This window comes from Carex rostrata, chromosome 11 (assembly GCF_964058835.1).
Source record: "Carex rostrata chromosome 11, lpCarRost1.2, whole genome shotgun sequence".
Lineage (NCBI taxonomy): Eukaryota > Viridiplantae > Streptophyta > Magnoliopsida > Poales > Cyperaceae > Carex > Carex rostrata.
This window is the reverse complement of record NC_135928.1, coordinates 4,450,414-4,471,181: the sequence shown is the minus strand read 5'-3', so window position 1 is coordinate 4,471,181 and position 20,768 is coordinate 4,450,414. Positions and strand designations below refer to the sequence as shown.

The window sequence follows — 20,768 nt, the reverse complement described above, 5'->3', positions numbered from 1 at the left end:
ACCAAACCCCGACGACAACAGTGCGGCACGGTCGCCGACAAATGGAGCTGGACAGTGAGTTAACCGAGAAATATCAGCATGATTAGAAGCGATGGGCCGAGACAGTGTCTGATTTAGAAAGAAAAATCGATGTAAATTTTAACTTGCATATAATAAGGATCAAACAAATTTTTTTATTCTCGCCATCTCCTCTTTCTTTTTTTTTAAAGTTCTCGCTGTCTCCCTTATTTCTCAAGCTTCTCCTCTCGCTATCTCTCTCTTCTCTCTCGCTTTCTTTCTAAAATTTACCTTGTTCATCAATGGAAACAATGGAAGAAACTTCTCGAACCCCAACCTTAGAATCCGCCTCCGAGTTAGGTACGCAAAACCAAACCCCGGCGACAACAGTGCGTCGTCGTCTCCGAGAAAGGGCCCCGGGGAGGACAAGATCGTCGCCGCCTTTCTCACGTTTGTCTGCTAGGAGGATGAAAGAAGTCGCCTTGGGTACGGCACACCTAACCTCGGCGACAGAAGTGCGTCGCCGTGTCCGAGAAAGGGCCCCGGGGAGGACAATATCGTCGCCGCCTTTCACATGTTTGTCTGCTAGGAGAGTGGAAGAAGCCGCCTTCGATACGGAAAACCAAACCTCGGCGACAAAAAGTGCGACACGGTCGCCCGCGCCGACAAATGGAGCTGGACAGTGAGCTAACCGAGAAATATCAGCATGATAAGAAGCGATGGGCCGAGACAGTGTCTGATTTAGTAAGAAAAATCGATGTAAGTTTTAACTTGCATATAATAAGGATCAAACAAATTTTTTTATTCTCGCCATCTCCTCTTTTTTTTTTTTTAAAGTTCTCGTTGTCTCTCTTCTTTCTCTCGCTTCTCCTCTCACTGTCTCTCTCTTCTCTCTCGCTTTATTTCTAAAATTTACCTTGTTCATCAATGGAAACAATGGAAGAAACTTCACGAACCCCAACCCTAGAATACGACTCTGAGTTAGGTACGCAAAACCAAACCCTGGCGACAACAGTGCGACGTCGTCTCCGAGAAAGGGACCCGGCGAGGACAAGATCGTCGCCGCCTTTCACACGTTTGTCTGCTAGGAGGATGGAAGAAGCCGCCTTCGGTACGAAAATCCAAAACTCCGGAGACAACAGTGCGTCGCCGTCTCCGAGAAAAGGCCACGGGGAGGACAACATCGTCGCCGCCTTTCACACGTTTATCTGCTACGAGGATGGAAGAAGCCGCCTTGGGTACGGAAAACCAAACCCCGACAACAACAGTGCGTCGCCATCTCCGAGAAAGGGCCCCGGGGTGGACAATATTATCGCCGCCTTTCACAGGTTTGTCTGCTAGGAGGATGGAAGAAGCCGCCTTGGGTACAAAAAACCAAACCTCGGCGACAACAGTGCGACGCGGTCGCCCGCGCCGACAAATGGAGCTGGACAGTGAGCTAACCGAGAAATATCACCATGATAAGAAGCGATGGGCCGAGACAGTGTCTGATTTAGTAAGAAAAATCGATGTAAGTTTTAACTTGCATATAATAAGGATCAAACAAATTTTTTTATTCTCGCCATCTCCTCTTTCTTTCTTTTTTAAAGTTCTCGTTGTCTCTCTTCTTTCTCTCGCTTCTCCTCTCGCTGTCTCTCTTTTCTCTCTCGCTTTCTTTCTAAAATTTACATTGTTCATCAATGGAAACAATGGAAGAAACTTCTCGAACCCCAACCCTACAATCCACCTCTGAGTTAGGTACGCAAAAACCAAACCCCGGCGACAACAGTGCGTCGTCGTCTCCGAGAAAGGGACCCGGCGAGGACAAGATCGTCGCCGCCTTTCACACGTTTGTCTGCTAGGAGGATGGAAGAAGCCGCCTTCGGTACGAAAATCCAAAACTCCGGAGACAACAGTGCGTCGCCGTCTCCGAGAAAGGGCCACGGGGAGGACAACATCGTCGCCGCCTTTCACACGTTTATCTGCTACGAGGATGGAAGAAGCCGCCTTGGGTACGGCACACCTAACCTCGGCGACAGAAGTGCGTCGCCGTGTCCGAGAAAGGGCCCCGGGGAGGACAATATCGTCGCCGCCTTTCACATGTTTGTCTGCTAGGAGAGTGGAAGAAGCCGCCTTAGATACGGAAAACCAAACCTCGGCGACAAAAAGTGCGACACGGTCGCCCGCGCCGACAAATGGAGCTGGACAGTGAGCTAACCGAGAAATATCAGCATGATAAGAAGCGATGGGCCGAGACAGTGTCTGATTTAGTAAGAAAAATCGATGTAAGTTTTAACTTGCATATAATAAGGATCAAACAAATTTTTTTATTCTCGCCATCTCCTCTTTCTTTTTTTTTAAAGTTCTCGTTGTCTCTCTTCTTTCTCTCGCTTCTCCTCTCGCTGTCTCTCTTTTCTCTCTCGCTATCTTTCTAAAATTTACATTGTTCATCAATGGAAACAATGGAAGAAACTTCTCGAACCCCAACCCTACAATCCGCCTCTGAGTTAGGTACGCAAAAACCAAACCCCGGCGACAACAGTGCGTCGTCGTCTCCGAGAAAGGGACCCGGCGAGGAAAAGATCGTCGCCGCCTTTCACACGTTTGTCTGCTAGGAGGATGAAAGAAGCCGCCTTCGGTACGAAAATCCAAAACCCCGGAGACAACAGTGCGTCGCCGTCTCCGAGAAAGGGCCACGGGGAGGACAACATCGTCGCCGCCTTTCACACGTTTATCTGCTAGGAGGATGGAAGAAGCCGCCTTGGGTACGGAAAACCAAACCCCGACAACAACAGTGCGTCGCCATCTCCGAGAAAGGGCCCCGGGGTGGACAATATTATCGCCGCCTTTCACAGGTTTGTCTGCTAGGAGGATGGAAGAAGCCGCCTTGGGTACAAAAAACCAAACCCCGGCGACAACAGTGCGACGCGGTCGCCCGCGCCGATAAATGGAGCTGGACAGTGAGCTAACCGAGAAATATCCGCATGATAAGAAGCGATGGGCCGAGACAGTGTCTGATTTAGTAAGAAAAATCGATGTAAGTTTTAACTTGCATATAATAAGGATCAAACAAATTTTTTTATTCTCGCCATCTCCTCTTTCTTTTTTTTTAAAGTTCTCGTTGTCTCTCTTCTTTCTCTCGCTTCTCCTCTCACTGTCTCTCTCTTCTCTCTCGCTTTATTTCTAAAATTTACCTTGTTCATCAATGGAAACAATGGAAGAAACTTCACGAACCCCAACCCTAGAATACGACTCTGAGTTAGGTACGCAAAACCAAACCCTGGCGACAACAGTGCGACGTCGTCTCCGAGAAAGGGACCCGGCGAGGACAAGATCGTCGCCGCCTTTCACACGTTTGTCTGCTAGGAGGATGGAAGAAGCCGCCTTCGGTACGAAAATCCAAAACTCCGGAGACAACAGTGCGTCGTCGTCTCCGAGAAAAGGCCACGGGGAGGACAACATCGTCGCCGCCTTTCACACGTTTATCTGCTACGAGGATGGAAGAAGCCGCCTTGGGTACGGAAAACCAAACCTCGACAACAACAGTGCGTCGCCATCTCCGAGAAAGGGCCCCGGGGTGGACAATATTATCGCCGCCTTTCACAGGTTTGTCTGCTAGGAGGATGGAAGAAGCCGCCTTGGGTACAAAAAACCAAACCTCGGCGACAACAGTGCGACGCGGTCGCCCGCGCCGACAAATGGAGCTGGACAGTGAGCTAACCGAGAAATATCAGCATGATAAGAAGCGATGGGCCGAGACAGTGTCTGATTTAGTAAGAAAAATCGATGTAAGTTTTAACTTGCATATAATAAGGATCAAACAAATTTTTTTATTCTCGCCATCTCCTCTTTTTTTTTTTTTTAAAGTTCTCGTTGTCTCTCTTCTTTCTCTCGCTTCTCCTCTCGCTGTCTCTCTTTTCTCTCTCGCTTTCTTTCTAAAATTTACATTGTTCATCAATGGAAACAATGGAAGAAACTTCTCGAACCCCAACCCTACAATCCGCCTCTGAGTTAGGTACGCAAAAACCAAACCCCGGCGACAACAGTGCGTCGTCGTCTCCGAGAAAGGGACCCGGCGAGGACAAGATCGTCGCCGCCTTTCACACGTTTGTCTGCTAGGAGGATGGAAGAAGCCGCCTTCGGTACGAAAATCCAAAACCCCGGAGACAACAGTGCGTCGCCGTCTCCGAGAAAGGGCCACGGGGAGGACAACATCGTCGCCGCCTTTCACACGTTTATCTGCTAGGAGGATGGAAGAAGCCGCCTTGGGTACGGAAAACCAAACCCCGACAACAACAGTGCGTCGCCATCTCCGAGAAAGGGCCCCGGGGTGGACAATATTATCGCCGCCTTTCACAGGTTTGTCTGCTAGGAGGATGGAAGAAGCCGCCCTGGGTACAGAAAACCAAACCCCGGCGACAACAGTGCGGCGCGGTCGCCGTCGCCGACAAATGGAGCTGGACAGTGAGCTAACCGAGAAATATCAGCATGATAAGAAGCGATGGGCCGAGACAGTGTCTGATTTAAAAAGAAAAATCGATGTAAATTTTAACTTGCATATATTAAGGATCAAAGAAATTTTTTTATTCTCGCCATCTCCCCTTTTTTTTTTTTTAAAGTTCTCGCTGTCTCCCTTATTTCTCAAGCTTCTCCACTCGCTGTCTCTCTCTTCTCTCTCTCTTTCTTTCTAAAATTTACCTTATTCATCAATGAAAACAATGGAAGAAACTGCTCGAACCCCAACCCTAGAATCCGCCTCTGAGTTAGGTACGCAAAACCAAACCCCGGCGACAACAGTGCGTCGTCGTCTCCGAGAAAGGGCCCCGGGGAGGACAAGATCGTCGCCGCCTTTGACACGTTTGTCTGCTAGGAGGATGGAAGAAGCCGCCTTGGGTACGGAAAACCAAACCCCGACAACAACAGTGCGTCGCCATCTCCGAGAAAGGGCCCCGGGGTGGACAATATTGTCGCCGCCTTTCACAGGTTTGTCTGCTAGGAGGATGGAAGAAGCCGCCCTGGGTACAGAAAACCAAACCCCGGCGACAACAGTGCGGCGCGGTCGCCGTCGCCGACAAATGGAGCTGGACAGTGAGCTAACCGAGAAATATCAGCAAGATAAGAAGCGATGGGCAGAGACAATGTGTGATTTAGAAAGAAAAATCGAGGTAAATTTTAACTTGCATATAATAAGGATCAAACAAATTTTTTTATTCTCGCCATCTCCCTTTTTTTTTTTTTAAAGTTCTCGCTGTCTCCCTTATTTCTCAAGCTTCTCCTCTCGCTGTCTCTCTCTTCTCTCTCGCTTTCTTTCTAAAATTTACCTTATTCATCAATGGAAACAATGGAAGAAACTTCTTGAACCCCAACCCTAGAATCTGCCTCTGAGTTAGGTACGCAAAACCAAACCCCGGCGACAACAGTGCGTCGTCGTCTCCGAGAAAGGGCCCCGGCGAGGACAAGATCGTCGTCGCCTTTCACACGTTTGTCTGCTAGGAGGATGGAAGAAACCGCCTTGGGTACGAAAAACCAAATCCTAGAGACAACAGTGCGTCGCCGTCACCGTCGCTGAGAAAGGGACCCGGGGAGGACAAGATCGTCGCCGCCTTTCTCACGTTTGTCTGCTAGGAGGATGAAAGAACCCGCCTTTGGTACGGAAAACCTAACTTCGGCGACAGCAGTGCGTCGCCGTGTCCGAGAAAGGGCCCCGGGGAGGACAATATCGTCGCCGCCTTTCACACGTTTGTCTGCTAGGAGGATGGAAGAAGCCGCCTTGGATACGGAAAACAAAACCCCGGCGACAACAGTGCGTCGCCGTCTCCGAGAAATGGCCCCGGGGAGGACAATATCGCCGCCGCCTTTCACACGTTTGTCTGCTAGGAGGATGGAAGAAGCCGCTTTGGGTACGGAAAACCAAACCCCGGCGACAACAGTGCGACGCGGTCGCCCGCGCCGACAAATGGAGCTGGACAGTGAGCTAACCGAGAAATATCAGCATGATAAAAAGCGATGGGCCGAGACAGTGTCTGATTTAGAAAGAAAAATCGACGTAATTTTAACTTGCATATAATAAGGATCAAACAAATTTTTTTCTTCTCGCCATCTCCTTTTTTTTTTTTGAAAGTTCTCGCTGTCTCTCTTCTTTCTCTCGCTTCTCCTCTCGCTGTCTCTCTCTTCTCTCTCGCTTTCTTTCTAAAATTTACCTTCTTCATCAATGGAAACAATGGAAGAAACTTCTCGAACCCCAATCCTAGAATCCGCCTCTGAGTTAGGTACGCAAATCCAAACCCCGGCGACAACAGTGCGTCGTTGTCTCCGAGAAAGGGACCCGACGAGGACAAGATCGTCGCCGCCTTTCACACGTTTGTCTCTAGGAGGATGGAAGAAGCCGCCTTGGGTACGGAAAACCAAACCCCGACGACAACAGTGCGTCGCCGTTTCCGAGAAAGGGCCCCGGGGAGGACAATATTGTCGCCGCCTTTCACACGTTTGTCTGTTAGGAGGATGGAAGAAGCCGCTTTGGATACGAAAAACTAAACCCCGGCGACAACAGTGCGACGCGGTCGCCCGCGCCGACAAATGGAGCTGGACAGTGAGCTAACCGAGAAATATCAGCATGATAAGAAGCGATGGGCCGAGACAGTGTCTGATTTAGAAAGGAAAATCGACGTAAATTTTAACTTGCATATAATAAGGATAAAAAAAAAAATTTATTCTCGCCATCTCCTCTTTCTTTCTTTTTAAAGTTCTCGCTGTCTCTCTTCTTTCTCTCGCTTCTCCTCTCGCTGTCTCTCTCTTCTCTCTCGCTTTCTTTCTAAAATTTACATTGTTCATCAATGGAAGAAACTTCTCGAACCCTAACCCTAGAATCCGCCTCTGAGTTAGGTACGCAAAACCAAACCCCGGCGACAACAGTGCGTCGTCGTCTCCGAGAAAGGGACCCGGTGTGGACAAGATCGTCGCCGCCTTTCACACGTTTGTCTGCTAGGAGGATGGAAGAAGCCGCCTTGGGTACGAAAAACCAAACCCCGGAGATAATAGTGCGTCGCCGTCACCGTCGCCGAGAAAGGGACCTGGGGAAGATAAGATCGTCGCCGCCTTTCTCACGTTTCTCTGCTAGGAGGATGAAAGAAGCCGCCTTGGGTACGAAAAACCTAACCTCGGCAACAGCAGTGCGTCGCCGTGTCCGAGAAAGGGCCCCGGGGAGGACAATATTGTCGCCGCCTTTCAGACGTTTGACTGCTAGGAGGATGGAAGAAGCCGCCTTGGATACGGAAAACGAAACCCCAGCGACAACAGTGCGTCGTCGTCTCCGAGAAAGGGACCCGGCGAGGACAAGATCGTCGCCGCCTTTCACACGTTTGTCTGCTAGAAGGATGGTAGAAGCCGCCTTGGGTACGAAAAACCAAATCCCGGAGACAACAGTGCGTCGCCGTCTCCGATAAAGGACCTCGGGGAGGATAATATCGTCGCCGCCTTTCACACGTTTGTCTGCTAGGAGGATGGAAGAAGCCTCCTTGGGTACGGAAAACCAAACCCCGGCGACAACAGTGCGACGCGGTCGCCCGCGCCGACAAATGGAGCTGGACAGTGAGCTAACCGAGAAATATCAGCATGATAAGAAGCGATGGGCCGAGACAGTGTCTGATTTAGAAAGAAAAATCGACGTAAATTTTAACTTGCATATAATAAGGATCAAACAAATTTTTTTATTCTCGCCATCTCCTCTTTTTTTTTTTTTTAAAGTTCTAGCTGTCAACTTTCTCTCGCTGTCTCTCTCTTCTCTCTCGCTTTCTTTCTAAAATTTACCTTGTTCATCAATGGAAACAATGGAAGAAACTTCTCGAACCCCAACCCTAGAATCCGCTTCTGAGTTAGGTACGCAAAACCAAACCCCGGCGACATTGCAATTTTGTTTGAGAAAGGGACCCAGCAAGTGAAGCAACTAAACAAGTGGTTTGGTTGAGAAAGATTTTAGGAGACATGGGGGAGAAGCAAGACATGGCTACGGTTCTTTTTTGTGACAACAAGTCGGCAATTGCAATGTCGAAGAATTCGGTGTTTCATTGCCGAACCAAGCATATCAAGCTCAAGCATCATTACATTAAAGAAGCTGTTGAAGATGAAGAGGTTATGATCAAACATGTGAAGACCGGAGATCAATTGGCGGATATTTTTACCAAGGCACTTTCGTGTGACAAAGCGACGCACTTCTGCATCACAAAAAGATTCATTATGAGTTATGAGTTATGACCCGCTCATACGTTAGTCGGAGATCTATTTCACACTGGATTATACATTTTCTGTTACAGAAGATCAGAAGGAAAAACACATTTGAAAAATTATGTTATAGTTAAAATTTCGATTTTATTTTTTCTCATTGTGCTGCGAATCCGTAAAGGTGGGACCATAACGACTTAACTATTACTGGGACCGACTGTACCGAGACTCGTAACATTTTTTTTTTTTTGCTTCATTCATGCCCGTAGGCCAACTCGTAACATGACCATCTCCTTTCCGAGTCCGAGAAACCCTTACTCTTCCCCTCCATTTCTGGATGAAACGGATGTGTTTTTAATAGAATGGTTACAAGGACTGGGTTATTTAATTATCTGTGTGAATAAAATTGTGTTTATTTCGGCCTCCAAAAACGTTTGCAATGCAATTTATTTTTGGGTACGATCTAATCTCAAAGTTTGGGTTAATTACGTTGCATGCGAAATTTTTGAACTTTTAAATTAATTTAGTATAAAATCAAAAAGGTCAAAATTATAATTTTATAAAGTAAAATTAATTTTAATGTATTTATTTTTTAATGTTTTCTTTACCACTTTTTTTTTAATTAAATACCGAACAGTGGCTGTCATGTTGTTTTCTTTACCACTTTACTTTATATAAATTAACTAGAATTTGAAATTTTGGTATATGGACGTATCACTCGTAGGGTAAATGGATTTTAACGGTTCGTATTCATCATTTGAAACAAATTTGATAGATTTTAAAATTGAGTTCACAAATAGACTTGGTGAACTTAAAAACACCCTAGTTCTACTCCTATAATTGTACAATTTTCTTTTGGAAAAAAATCTTGGATTGGAAATTAGCTGATCAATTTTGGTTAATTCGATCCATTTTATGTTCCAATAAATAATAGCGAAAATTATATTGATTATTGCATCGCAGTGTGGTCTTTATTCACCACTGAATTTTTTTTTTTTCCTGACTAAAGAGCTTCCATGACTCACGTAAAAACAATTTCTCATTAATTAAAAAAATAAGAAGAACTAAACTTCATCAATTAACAATAAAAAAAGTTGAAATGCTCTGTCAATTACTTCTTTATTATAACTCTAGATCTGTTTGCACTGCATTTAATTCCTTTCCAACTCTCTATATACTCTAATTTAAATCCCCAGAAAAATGTTAATTATCAATCATTTTGATATTAGTCTCCTCTTATAAAATCCAGGAGAAACAATAGTTCTTTCATTATTAATCAATTTTATCCGTACTAAAAATGAACGGTCCGAAAATATTTTCTAAATTCTAAGGGGCATACAATGATGAAAGTATATAAAAATGACAATAATAAGTATTATGTTGTCATATAATAAGTAAATAATTTTTTTTATTTTTTTTCATATTATTTGTTGCACATACATTACATAATTAGTAAATATCAAGCTCCGAGTCATTCAATCGGTAATAAATGGTCTGGTTGTCTTCATTTTGGAGGTTGTGGCCTTGTGGGTAAGGAGTTTCTATTCTCTGAGGTAACATAATATTTTTGTTTAGATCCGACCCCTATAGTACTTTTTAATATTCTTGTGTAATAATAATCGGACGATCCTGATTTAAACGCAAATATTTTGTTACCTCAGAATATACAAATTCGTATGTAGGCCTTCCAAGTAAAAATGATACAGAGAGTCAGAGACCCTTCAATTTTTCCTCGATACGAAAATGATACTAGATATACATAGATAACCAGATTATATTTTCGGATACCCTTCAATTGTTGTCCCTGACCTTGCCTTAGTACTTGAATACACAGCCGTTTGGGTAAGGGGCATTTTACATGATGTTCAAGTCATAGTCGACGGTTGGATTGATGAACCGATTACTTGAACATATTTATTTCATTGTTTGTCCATCAAGTGACTCAGTGAATTTATAAGGTTTAACGTGCTTAGCACAATCCAAATACGAATACTAGATATCTTATAATGTGCATCAGTAATTGTTGGCCATATTAATTTTTCATTATCAGGTCACATTAAAAAAAGATTATGCAAAATGTCCAGGAAGAAAAATGCAATACATAAAAAACTGTATCAATATCCAAATTTGTTAATTCTTACAACATAATAACAAAATGCAATAGAACTGGTATAAACTAGCTAGTGTTTAGCGATTAGTGCCAGGCAAGCAATAGGCTTGAGCCTGCCTTGTTCTGTGATTCTTAGCCCGGCCGATTCATTTCTCAACATCAAAACTCGACTTGATTTGTAAAGTAAGACATTCTAGAGATACACCAGTGCCTGCTCCGGCTGACCCATGTGAGTTCTCCATTTGTTCTTTTTTTACTTCTTCTAAGAACTTCTCAATCAATTTTGTAGGAGGAACCATTATGATTACATTGAACTTTTATTGGGTACATCTCAGCGTTTTCTATTACTTCTCTAAGTGCCTCTTTCCCACGAAAGCAAAGCAGCTGTAACATGTACAAATGAATGAACACACATCAATATAAAGTTTTATAAAAACAGTTGGAAACTTCCACCAATTCTCACATGCACAAACTAGCCCTCATCCAAGATAGTTTCTAAGCGGGCCAAGTGGCAAATGTACAGCTAGGTAAGTTTGTCCAATTGTCCCATATCAATCAGGTCTTGTAAAAAGTGAGTGAGGACCAGTACTAAAATGCTTACTGAATTCTAGAACTTCCAAATATTTTGAGTAAATTTCTTTTTAACTTGTCAAATAAACTTATCAGTTATAACTTGTAATGATATACTGATTCCTGAATTTAATTTAGAAACATACCTCATTAGCATCTTTGAAAACTTCGTTATCAGTTCTCATTGGCCACTTGACTATCCAACATCTGAAAATAACTAAAAGAAGTTAAAAGGTCTATAAAGTTGACTATTACAACTCATAATTAAAAATTAAATGAACAAGAAAAATAAGGTACCTCTCTTTACCAAGCCTACGGGCCAATTCTTCAGCCAGGGCCTGACCCGGTTTGTCAGCATCAGTTGCTAGTATTATTCGAGATGCCTATGAAGTTTTACTATAGACGTTTAATTAACAATCAGACTAATTTTTTTAAGGGTTAGTGGGTAAACGGGTGCTAACAAATATAGTGAAAAAATATATTACAAGGTCCTATTTTCAAACTTATTTATTGTGAGAACAGCTTTTAATTACAAAATCGAGGACTGATTGAGGTTCAATTGAACCTAGACATCATAGGGAAATACACATAATGCCTTTTTTTTTTATTATTAGTACCATGCCAAGCATGTGGGACACATGTATCAAATAAATACCTGCTTTACAGTAAAGCTCGGGGTATAAAACAGCTAGACAACCTTGATTGTACCGAAAAGATATGTAAAACTTTTTGTTAGAGAAATTTACTGCTTTCATATACTTCATGCAGCTCCACAAATATTGATACCTAGTATCCTAGCATAACAAAAACAAAAGATACTATCAGATAACACAATTTTAACTAAATTTTACAGAAATAGAGCATGTGTCAGCATGAGGCAAGCAATCCTAAAAAACACACATGATAACTATTGATAATTTAAGGCACATCAGTCCAAGTATACCAATGCATAGTTTTATTAATTTTTAACAAAAATGCTACACGTATTCTAAAATTGACCCCAAAACTTTCAGACAAATTTTCTATGGTTGAACTCTATACCCTTCTCGGGCAACACCCCCCCCCCCCCCCCCCCCCCCCCCCCCCAACTTTTTTTTTGTGATGGCCCCCATTGTTGAAAATTCTGCATCCACCAGATAATTTTGAACCCAAGCTTTACAAACAGGTGCTAGGTACCAAAATAAAAGGATAGACCAAATAAAAATCAGATATGTGTCTCCACCGGCAAGCACTCACTTGAGAAGTATGCATAGATATTGTTAAATTATTAATTGATAGACAAACCTCCTGTGGAGCAGGGACCTCTTTGGAGATACTAAGGGGTGCACCACCGGGTACGCTCACACAGTTTTCGAAACCGGCCTCCTCCATGGAAAGTTTATCAATCTCCCCTTCTACCTACATATAAAACAGCATGAAGAGAACATACAATGAGAATTTCAAGACTGAGATTACAAAACCTTCTTAGGACTAGTACAGTATATTTTAAATGATTGAGTCTTACAATGATGATGTCGCATTTATTTTTAATATCATCAAGTCCATATAATATTTTCTCGGTACCTGCTTCCTGTAATAGTTGTGAAAACCCAAATATGTTAGTACCAAAAGGGTTCGAACGAACTCAACCAAAATGTTGTTTTATGGTTTGTTCTGCTTAGTTTTTCCATAATTTACTTGTTAGTTATCAAAACTTCCATGATTATCGAGAGTACATAATGGGATAGGTTATTGTTGACATCCAAGACATCCGACATCAGAAATTGTAAAAATTAAAATAAAATTATAGATGTTTTCTCCACATTTGGATTTACCTATATATAAAATTTGGTAGAATTTGAAAATTATTTGATAATCCATCATAAGCCAATCAAACTAAAAGTTACACTCAAATCATTGGGTGGATCACCAATACAGCTTTTCAATTGCACTGAATTTTATATCCATCTATCTAAATGGTGGAGAATACATTTAGGATTTTAGTTTTTTAATTTCGATAACTTTTGATGCTGGCTGTCATAGTTGTCAAATAAGTTTGGTGTCAATATAACCCATCCTAGACACAGTTACCATTTTCCATTATTTCATACGTGGACACAGTTACCATCTTCCATTATTTTGATGCTGGCTGTCATAGTTGTCAAATATGTTTGGTGTCAATATAACCCATCCTAGACACAGTTTCCATTATTTCATACGACAATAATATCATGTCACCAGACTCACCACTAAGGATTCATAGTCTTCCGAACTTCTGTAATTTAATAGATTGGAGTAACCATAATTATGATGTACTTATGATGTACTTAACCTCTAAAGCAAGGTTAAGGGTATAATTGCCATTTTAAATTTCCACCAGAGATGTATCATAGCTTAGGTACATTCTACACAAGGTTAATTAAAGCCTAAATAAGCTGGGAGAAATTTCGATGAACATAGATTTTTAATGGGAAAATGTCCTATTTTGGATTATTAATTGTCTTTTGCTCATAATTCCTATACACATAGTTATAAGAAAAATTCCAATATACATAACATGCTCTATACAACATAGCTGTACAAAAATTAATAAGAAAGAAAAATTACCTGCCAAAATATCTTGGGTAATTGACGGTATTTGCAATTGACAATAGTCCCATCTCGTTGGTATAAAAAAGCAATAGCAGTCTAGCAAAGAAAAATATATATTAAAGTACCATAGCAAAAATCACATAACCTAATTAGCTTCTTTTCATGCTAAACACGAAAGAAAAGCACAAAATAAATAGTTTGTAGTAAGTCAAGGTACGCCCATAGAATACTGTACAGAAGAAAACACGTCACCTTTCTGTTATTTCATTATAGCTTTTTTGCTCGTTCAAATAAAAAGAAATCCGAGTAATTAAAGATGCACTTTGAGTACCAGACCAACTCATACAGTACCGTACCATAATATGTAGTCTGGTCATTATTACATTGGTACTTCCATGTTTGACAAAAGCCAACACATGAAAACAGTAACTATCATTTCCTGGTACATCGGTGGGAATGACACATACCAATTATTTTTTAACTATTTTCTGCCTTTTAGGAAATGTTGTAAAATAAGAGCTTTTTACTATTATTACTATTATATTCCTCAGAAAAATGACAGCTAAGCCACCGACTTCAAAATTGGAGGTCATAATTGACATCTTCCCTCTCAGAGAAAAGAATGAGCATTAAAAAAATTTCATATTTTATTTTTCCTGTTCCTGTTATTTCTAACTCTTTCATATATCACAGTAGAAGGAATACATATTGCTAAGATTTAAAATTTCATATACATGTATTTTACAAAAGATAATAAATTGGGTAAATGTGATAGTTTTGAAATTTAGCAGGATAAATATGATATTATAAATTTGTGAAGGGGAAATACATAATTTCGAAGTTTTAGAAGGACATACGTGAAAATTCTGCTTTCAAAAAGTTTTTTGCAAAGACTGCCTAGTAATAAAAACATAAATCCAAGTTGCTAAAGTAAACTACAAAAGGATCATATATACAGATAGATTCCAATGAAAATAGATTTTAAGTAAATACTTCATGTGCATATTGTCTTAGTGGCCTTATTTTAAAACACAACTAAAGTACATATATTTTAAATTAACACAATGACTCTTTCTTCGTAAAAAGAAAGAACTAAAAGACGATATTTTATCCTTCACAAGGGACTTGTTAGAAATTTTTAGTAATGTCTTAAAAAACTTGCCTGGAGACGAAAAAAATGGCCCTAAAAATGAAGTCAAATTGCTAAAAATTGCAAAACAGACCCACATTGTGGGATCAGATTGCTATAGTTGCAGAAAGCGTACCCCTCTTTTAGTTGGCTTTTGCATAACACGATTTCGTCTTAGTGTCTCTCCAGAGATCCCCCGTGTTTTAAAGAATAATAAAAGCTGAAACAATATCCAGACATATTTAAATTAAAAGATAACACAAAATAAATATTGAAGTATAAGTTTGAAAAGAAATGACAAGATTATTTTATTTACTTTTTTATTAGATGGAGCTGGTGTTAATAGGACAGCTGGAGACCAACTATCAGAAGTAATTGTTAGTTGGGCTAAGTTGAGCTAAATTTGGGCTAATTGAATGATCAGAATTAAGGCACCATAACAGACATGTTATAATATTAATCATATCAACCAAAATCCTAATCCTTTAGAACACTACCATCTGGTTCATATGGTAGAAGAAACTGATTTAGAACAAAATTTGACCCATTTGATCAGTTGCTTAATACAAATAGGTGATAACCAATAGCACACTGGTACAGAAAAATTTCAACAGGCTGGCCTGTATAAATGTAGAACTGAACCATGAGAAAAATAAAAGAATATGAAAAAGTTTAGAATCAAGGTCAAGCTGGTAGGACAGGTACAGACAACTCAAGGTTTTAATGTACCTCATTACAGAGTGGCTCGAGCTTGAGTTCTTCTTCTGTGATCTTTCTTGGCTGCTTTACAACCTCAACATTCACTTTCGATGCTCGAGTTTCAGTTGAAACCTTGCTAGCATAGGCCTGCATAGGAAATAAAGAAAACAGATAACAAGATCAGTTGGTATATTAAACATCTATTTCATTTGTAAAGCATTACCTGCATTCTCAGTAGCTTCAGTACTGCTGCCCTCCCATGACTATGTCACTATTTTCTCTCCAAATTATAGTACTGGTAATAACTATTCAAGTGGTAGTGGTAACAGCAACAAACTATTTAAACCAAGCCTATCCCCAGTCCCCAATTCTACTCTTCTGTCAACTTTAGCATCATCTAAATTCCTGTATAAATTACACAAATGACCTTAAAAGTATTGATTTGCCATGTTGCTAAGCACTCATTATGCACCATTTTGGTAATTTCCATCATATTTGATGTCATAAAATTGAACTCTAGTCAAAGGATTTGTCCAATGGTAAATGATGGATCGGTGGCAAGAATCAAATGGTCCAAATTGGATATGAACAACAAAACAAAAAATCAGCATGTTGGCCAATTACGAATTTCAATAGGAGCTACACATACCTGCACATAACCTGCCCAGCCACATTGGCTCCTAAAGCACTTCCACACAGCCGAATGCCTTTCTCAAAGAAAAACAAAAAATTGTAAGTGAAAGAGTAACATTACAGATATGCATAATTAATATACAATTATATCTGTAACAAAAGAAATATCAAAATTATGCTCAATTTCCAGTAAAAAACAGAAGCTGAAGCTTCATTTCTAGTCTATCCCACTTCAAAGTTCAAACCCATTGAGCCAGAAAAGTATCTAAGTAATGACTTGGTTGATCTGTGGGTCCCAATCTGATCAGCTGATATCATTTAAGTTCTCAGGTTCAATGACCTAAATCAAAATGAAGGGCCATGGGCCACATTAGGCAGCAACAAGAGCTTCGGGGGGGAATATTCATTTTCATCAAAAAAGGAAAATAGTAACAAGTTAAGGTACCCTTTACTGTGGATGTGTAAAAAGAGGCTCTTCACCTTTGAACCCCCTTCGAGACACTGTTAAAAAAATGATAAGAAAAAGTCACAACTCACAATGATAAAAAAAGTATAACAAATACTGGAACTTAAGTTTTGTAATTCCCTGGTACAGTGTGCAAAAGTCCAGGATATATACAATAAGATGCATCCATTTAAATATGTTAAAGTTGTGCTTGATTGAAATTTAATATAAGCCAGTTCTTGAATTGCTATACACTGGTACAACCTGGTCCTGGAACAGAGATGAACTCTGGTTCGCCAAAATGGTACCTATGCTGTTGCAGTGATGGGACACAGAAGCCACACAGACTAAATTGTACTGGCATGTGGTATACTAGTTGCAACCTGCAACAGCTAATTATTATATTATTTCACAGAAAGACATATACAGGTTTTTCGCAGATTTCAAATAACACAACTACACAAGTACAATACTCAGTCTCATACAACATCAGTATAGGTTTATACTGGCAAGTACCTGAGAGCATTCAAGGTGAACATACTGGCCAGGCCCAGGCTTATCTGAAACAAGCTGAATTCCAGCCTTGTATAACTTCTCGGTCAGTAAAATCAGCCTTTCTTGCAACTCATTCTCTCTTTTTCCATCTAATGTTGCAGGAAAACCCGTAGGAACAAAAAGTATATATTAAAACTGATTTTCACAATTACCACCAAAGGTGAACAAGCAGATAACAAGCAAGGGTGAAAGAAAAACTCAAGAAAAGATTACCGCTTCTCAAAGGTACTGCTGATTGAACTTCTATGAAACACACAAGAAAAAAAAATATGTTAGAAGACAATGATATATCACGCTTATAGTGTCATTTTCGAAAGGCAAATTCACTAATTGTGGCTGTCATTTTTAAGTGAAAACATAAGATTATGAGTACAATTTGGTAATGATTTAAAAGAGTTTTATGGAACCATGCACAATACCTTTCAGACCCTACAATATAGAACACCTAATGCACCTTTATATAACATCATTATCTTTAGCATTTGAAAACAAAACTACCTGACTTCCACACAATTCATTAGAATTTCCCCTTGCCCTCTAACCCCTTCAAATAGATAGACCAAGGAAAAAAAAGTAACTTTACTTGCTTTCATACTAAGCAAAGGTGAGGGAAGGTAGTTTGCCAATCTCATTATAAATTGCAATTTCAATGGGCACATTCTGTTTCTAATTGAAAAATGAGATACTTCATAACTCGAAGAACCGTAAATATTGGCCTCATAAAATTAAAAGATTTTGTTTAATTTTAGATTTGAACCTGCATACCAGATCTCTTAGCAGGCTCTTCATGATCTAACAAAAAATAAAATGATGTCAAAGATCATAATTAAATACAACCATGAATTGCTAGATATTAAAAGAATAAAATAAAGTTAAAATTTACATTGCAAAAGTTTTACCTGATACCAGCAGTGCCACAGTATGAACTACATAAAAATAAATAAAACAAAATTTACAAAAGTTACCCAGAATTATGAAAACCATTTAAGTCAAATTTTGTCACCTAACATGTGCTTTCGAGTTTCCATCCAATTTTCCTTATACAGGTTATTAGAATAGCAAGCAACTCAAAAGTTGCTACAACGGAATAAAAACTTGAAAAACAAAATCGAAAGAAGCATGCAAATAATAATCAGGGAGTACTTTTGCATTTATCCTTGAATTTTAATACTAAATACCTTCTCGCTGAGACACAACTGAGTGGACTGACAGAGACTGCGTGTGCTTCACACAATTTAGTATAAAGTTGGGTTTGGGTTCGGTTTGGTTTACTGAGAAGAGGCTTGTGTTAACTGCAAAATCATCACATTAGATGAGATTAATCAAATATCCGACAATTGATTTTTTTTTTTTTTTTTTTTTTGAAGGACGACAATTGGAATTTTCTAGCGATAAATTAAGAAAAAAAAGACGCAAAAATGTAGACGAGCTTGTAGCTCCTTACCAGTTCTGCAAGGCAACACAGGATAAAAGAAAAGAGACCTAAGTTGCTTCATGCTTTGTAAAAGAAATACCGAATTGGGTTTTTGTTGAGAGAGAGAGAGAGAGAGAGGGGAAGGCGTTAACGCTATGATACAGAAGAGGTTTTGGAAAAAAGAAAAGAAAAGAAGCGAATAGTCGGGACTAGGCACGATCGACATATTGGTCCGTAGATAAGATTTTACATTTTATTAGGGAAGAAAGAGAACGCGGGTAGGGTGCACTGCGAACGGATTGTGCCGAATTTTTTATTAATAGAAAATATATAAATAAAATTTCGAAAAAGAGGGGATTTTTGAGTTTTATTGATACATAGGTAGATCGGAATGGTTTATTATGTTCAGCTATAATATTCCGAATGAGATAAATCATTCCTTCTAGAAAGAATTTTTCTTATTTTTGTTAAGCGAAATTAGCAACTAATATGGTCAGGTAAATTACAAAAAGCCAGAAGGGATAATTGACTTTGTTCACGAGAAAATTCACCCAGATGTACTTATATATCGATAAAGAATTTGGCTAATATAATATCAATGTTATTTTAGTCTGTATAACACCAATTTTAAAACCTATCAAATTTAGGAGTATTTATCGGTTCGGTTCGGTTGAAACCGAATCGAACGCAAACCAAAGTTTCATTCCGGTTTTAAAAATAGAACCGAACCGAACCGTTTTAGTCTATCAGCCGAACCGAACCGAACCAAAGTTTTACTTCGGTTTATTTAGTTTGTTCGGTTTGAACCGAAATTTTACTGTACAGCACATAATAACCAGAAAAAAAAAAAAACCGAGAATAAAGATTAACGCAAAATAAAAAGTATCAAAAACAGAAATCCATAAAACCATGTAATAATAGTACTTAGCAAGAAATTCATAAAACCATCTCTAATGATACCATCTTTTTGTTCATTTCCAGAAACCCAGTATAAAAATTAACGGGTTCAAAGAATCATCATAACCCATTATAAATTTTATGAGAAACTATCAGATGTATCGTTACTTAACCCAAACCATTATTTAATAAGGTCAATAGCGCTTTTAAATTCCTCAAAATCACCCTTTATTCTTTTAACAAAAATTCTGAAATTCCATAAATTGCATAAAGGTCCTTGTTAGACCCATCTCAAAAATACCCTCCATTGATCTGGAAAAAGAATCAAGAAAGAGCATCAAACTTTCAAAGAATCAAGCCAGAATTAGATGACTAAGAAGAGGGACAGTGTCCTTTTTCAATTTTGAACAAAATGAATAAGCATACAAGCCTCAAGAGAGCCAATCATAACTTCTTCTTTTTTAAACCGAACAAGAATCGAGAAGGAGAAAGAAACGAACAAACTAATTAAACCACAAATCAACAAACCAGCAAAAGACCTCACCCGGCCTTCCTCTGTGCACCACATCTTCTTGATAGTATTGGCACAAAAAAAGAGAGATGTGTTTCCTCCGAAGGCAAGTTAATGGAGCAAAGGAGAGGACTGGCTTCGGTGTAGAGGCGAGATAGGACGACGCGAGTGAGTAAGAGGGGGGCATAGAGCTCCAAAGAATATCTGAGGAAGATGAAAGGAGAAGCAAAGAGAAAGATGAAGAAAAGAGGAGAGGCGGCGAAGGGTGAAGAGGCAGAAAAGAAAAGGGGAAATCAGATCGAGATGGGTGAAGTTAAATTTTTCAAAACAGGTTTTAATATTTTCAAATTTCAACTGTTCGGTCGGTTCAGTATAAACGGTTTTGAAATTTTTAAAACCGAACCGAACCGAAATATTTAATCGGTTTTCAAAAATAAACCGAACCGATCCATTAAACCGAAAAAACCGAACCGTGTAGTCCAATCTAAATCGGTTCGGTTTAAAACCGATTAAACCAGATCCAATGAACACCCCTAATCAAATTGACTTTGAACGACTAATCCAAACCGTTCAAACCGATTTACATTACGAGTGATGCGTTTACATACAATTTTTTTTATATTTTCGAGTTATTTTAATATCAAATCAAGCGGTAAAAATATTGAAAAATGAATGTATTAAAATTAATTTAAAAACTCACACATTTGACCGCTTGACTTAATACTAAATAAATTCTAAAAGTTATAAATTTTGCATGTAAATACACAACTAATGAAGTAGATCGGTTTGAACGGTTTGGATTCACCATTTAAAGTCGATTTGATAGGTTTTAGAATTGATGTTATATAGGTTGAAATGACACTGATGTTATACTAGTCAAACTCATCGATAAAATCCAAAAGTCATCTCCTTTTTCAATATTTTATTTATTTATTTTTTATTAATAAAAAAAATCGGCGGATTGTGTACCTTAGTCCAATTCATATTCGTTATTATTTTTTTCTGGATTCGGTTCATTCGGATTGTAAAATCGAGTATTCG

At 39.4% G+C, this 20,768-nt stretch overlaps 1 protein-coding gene across 6 annotated transcripts in view; it reads right to left on the bottom strand.

Annotated features, from left to right (window-relative positions):
* The window catches only part of LOC144562041 (toprim domain-containing protein), a 64,282-nt gene extending 45,527 nt beyond the window's left edge, over window positions 1-18,755 (bottom strand). Inside the window, exons 1-12 of one of the 6 annotated variants that reach the window (XM_078311167.1) lie at window positions 18,350-18,755; window positions 18,084-18,197; window positions 17,805-17,831; window positions 17,671-17,697; window positions 17,119-17,148; window positions 16,867-16,994; window positions 16,351-16,406; window positions 15,922-15,979; window positions 15,303-15,419; window positions 14,710-14,793; window positions 13,460-13,540; window positions 12,378-12,443 (exon numbers count right to left, since the gene is read on the bottom strand). In XM_078311167.1, coding sequence (XP_078167293.1) covers window positions 12,378-12,443; window positions 13,460-13,540; window positions 14,710-14,793; window positions 15,303-15,419; window positions 15,922-15,979; window positions 16,351-16,406; window positions 16,867-16,994; window positions 17,119-17,148; window positions 17,671-17,697; window positions 17,805-17,831; window positions 18,084-18,197; window positions 18,350-18,545 — 984 coding nt within the window. In that variant the 5' untranslated portion in view covers window positions 18,546-18,755. Of the gene's footprint in view, window positions 1-12,377; window positions 12,444-13,459; window positions 13,541-14,709; window positions 14,794-15,302; window positions 15,420-15,921; window positions 15,980-16,350; window positions 16,407-16,658; window positions 16,734-16,866; window positions 17,698-17,804; window positions 17,832-18,083; window positions 18,198-18,349 lie in introns of those variants that run through there. The other 5 variants (XM_078311170.1, XM_078311168.1, XM_078311172.1 and 2 more) reach the window with 5 other exon arrangements.
* Window positions 18,756-20,768: the final 2,013 nt, after the last annotated feature.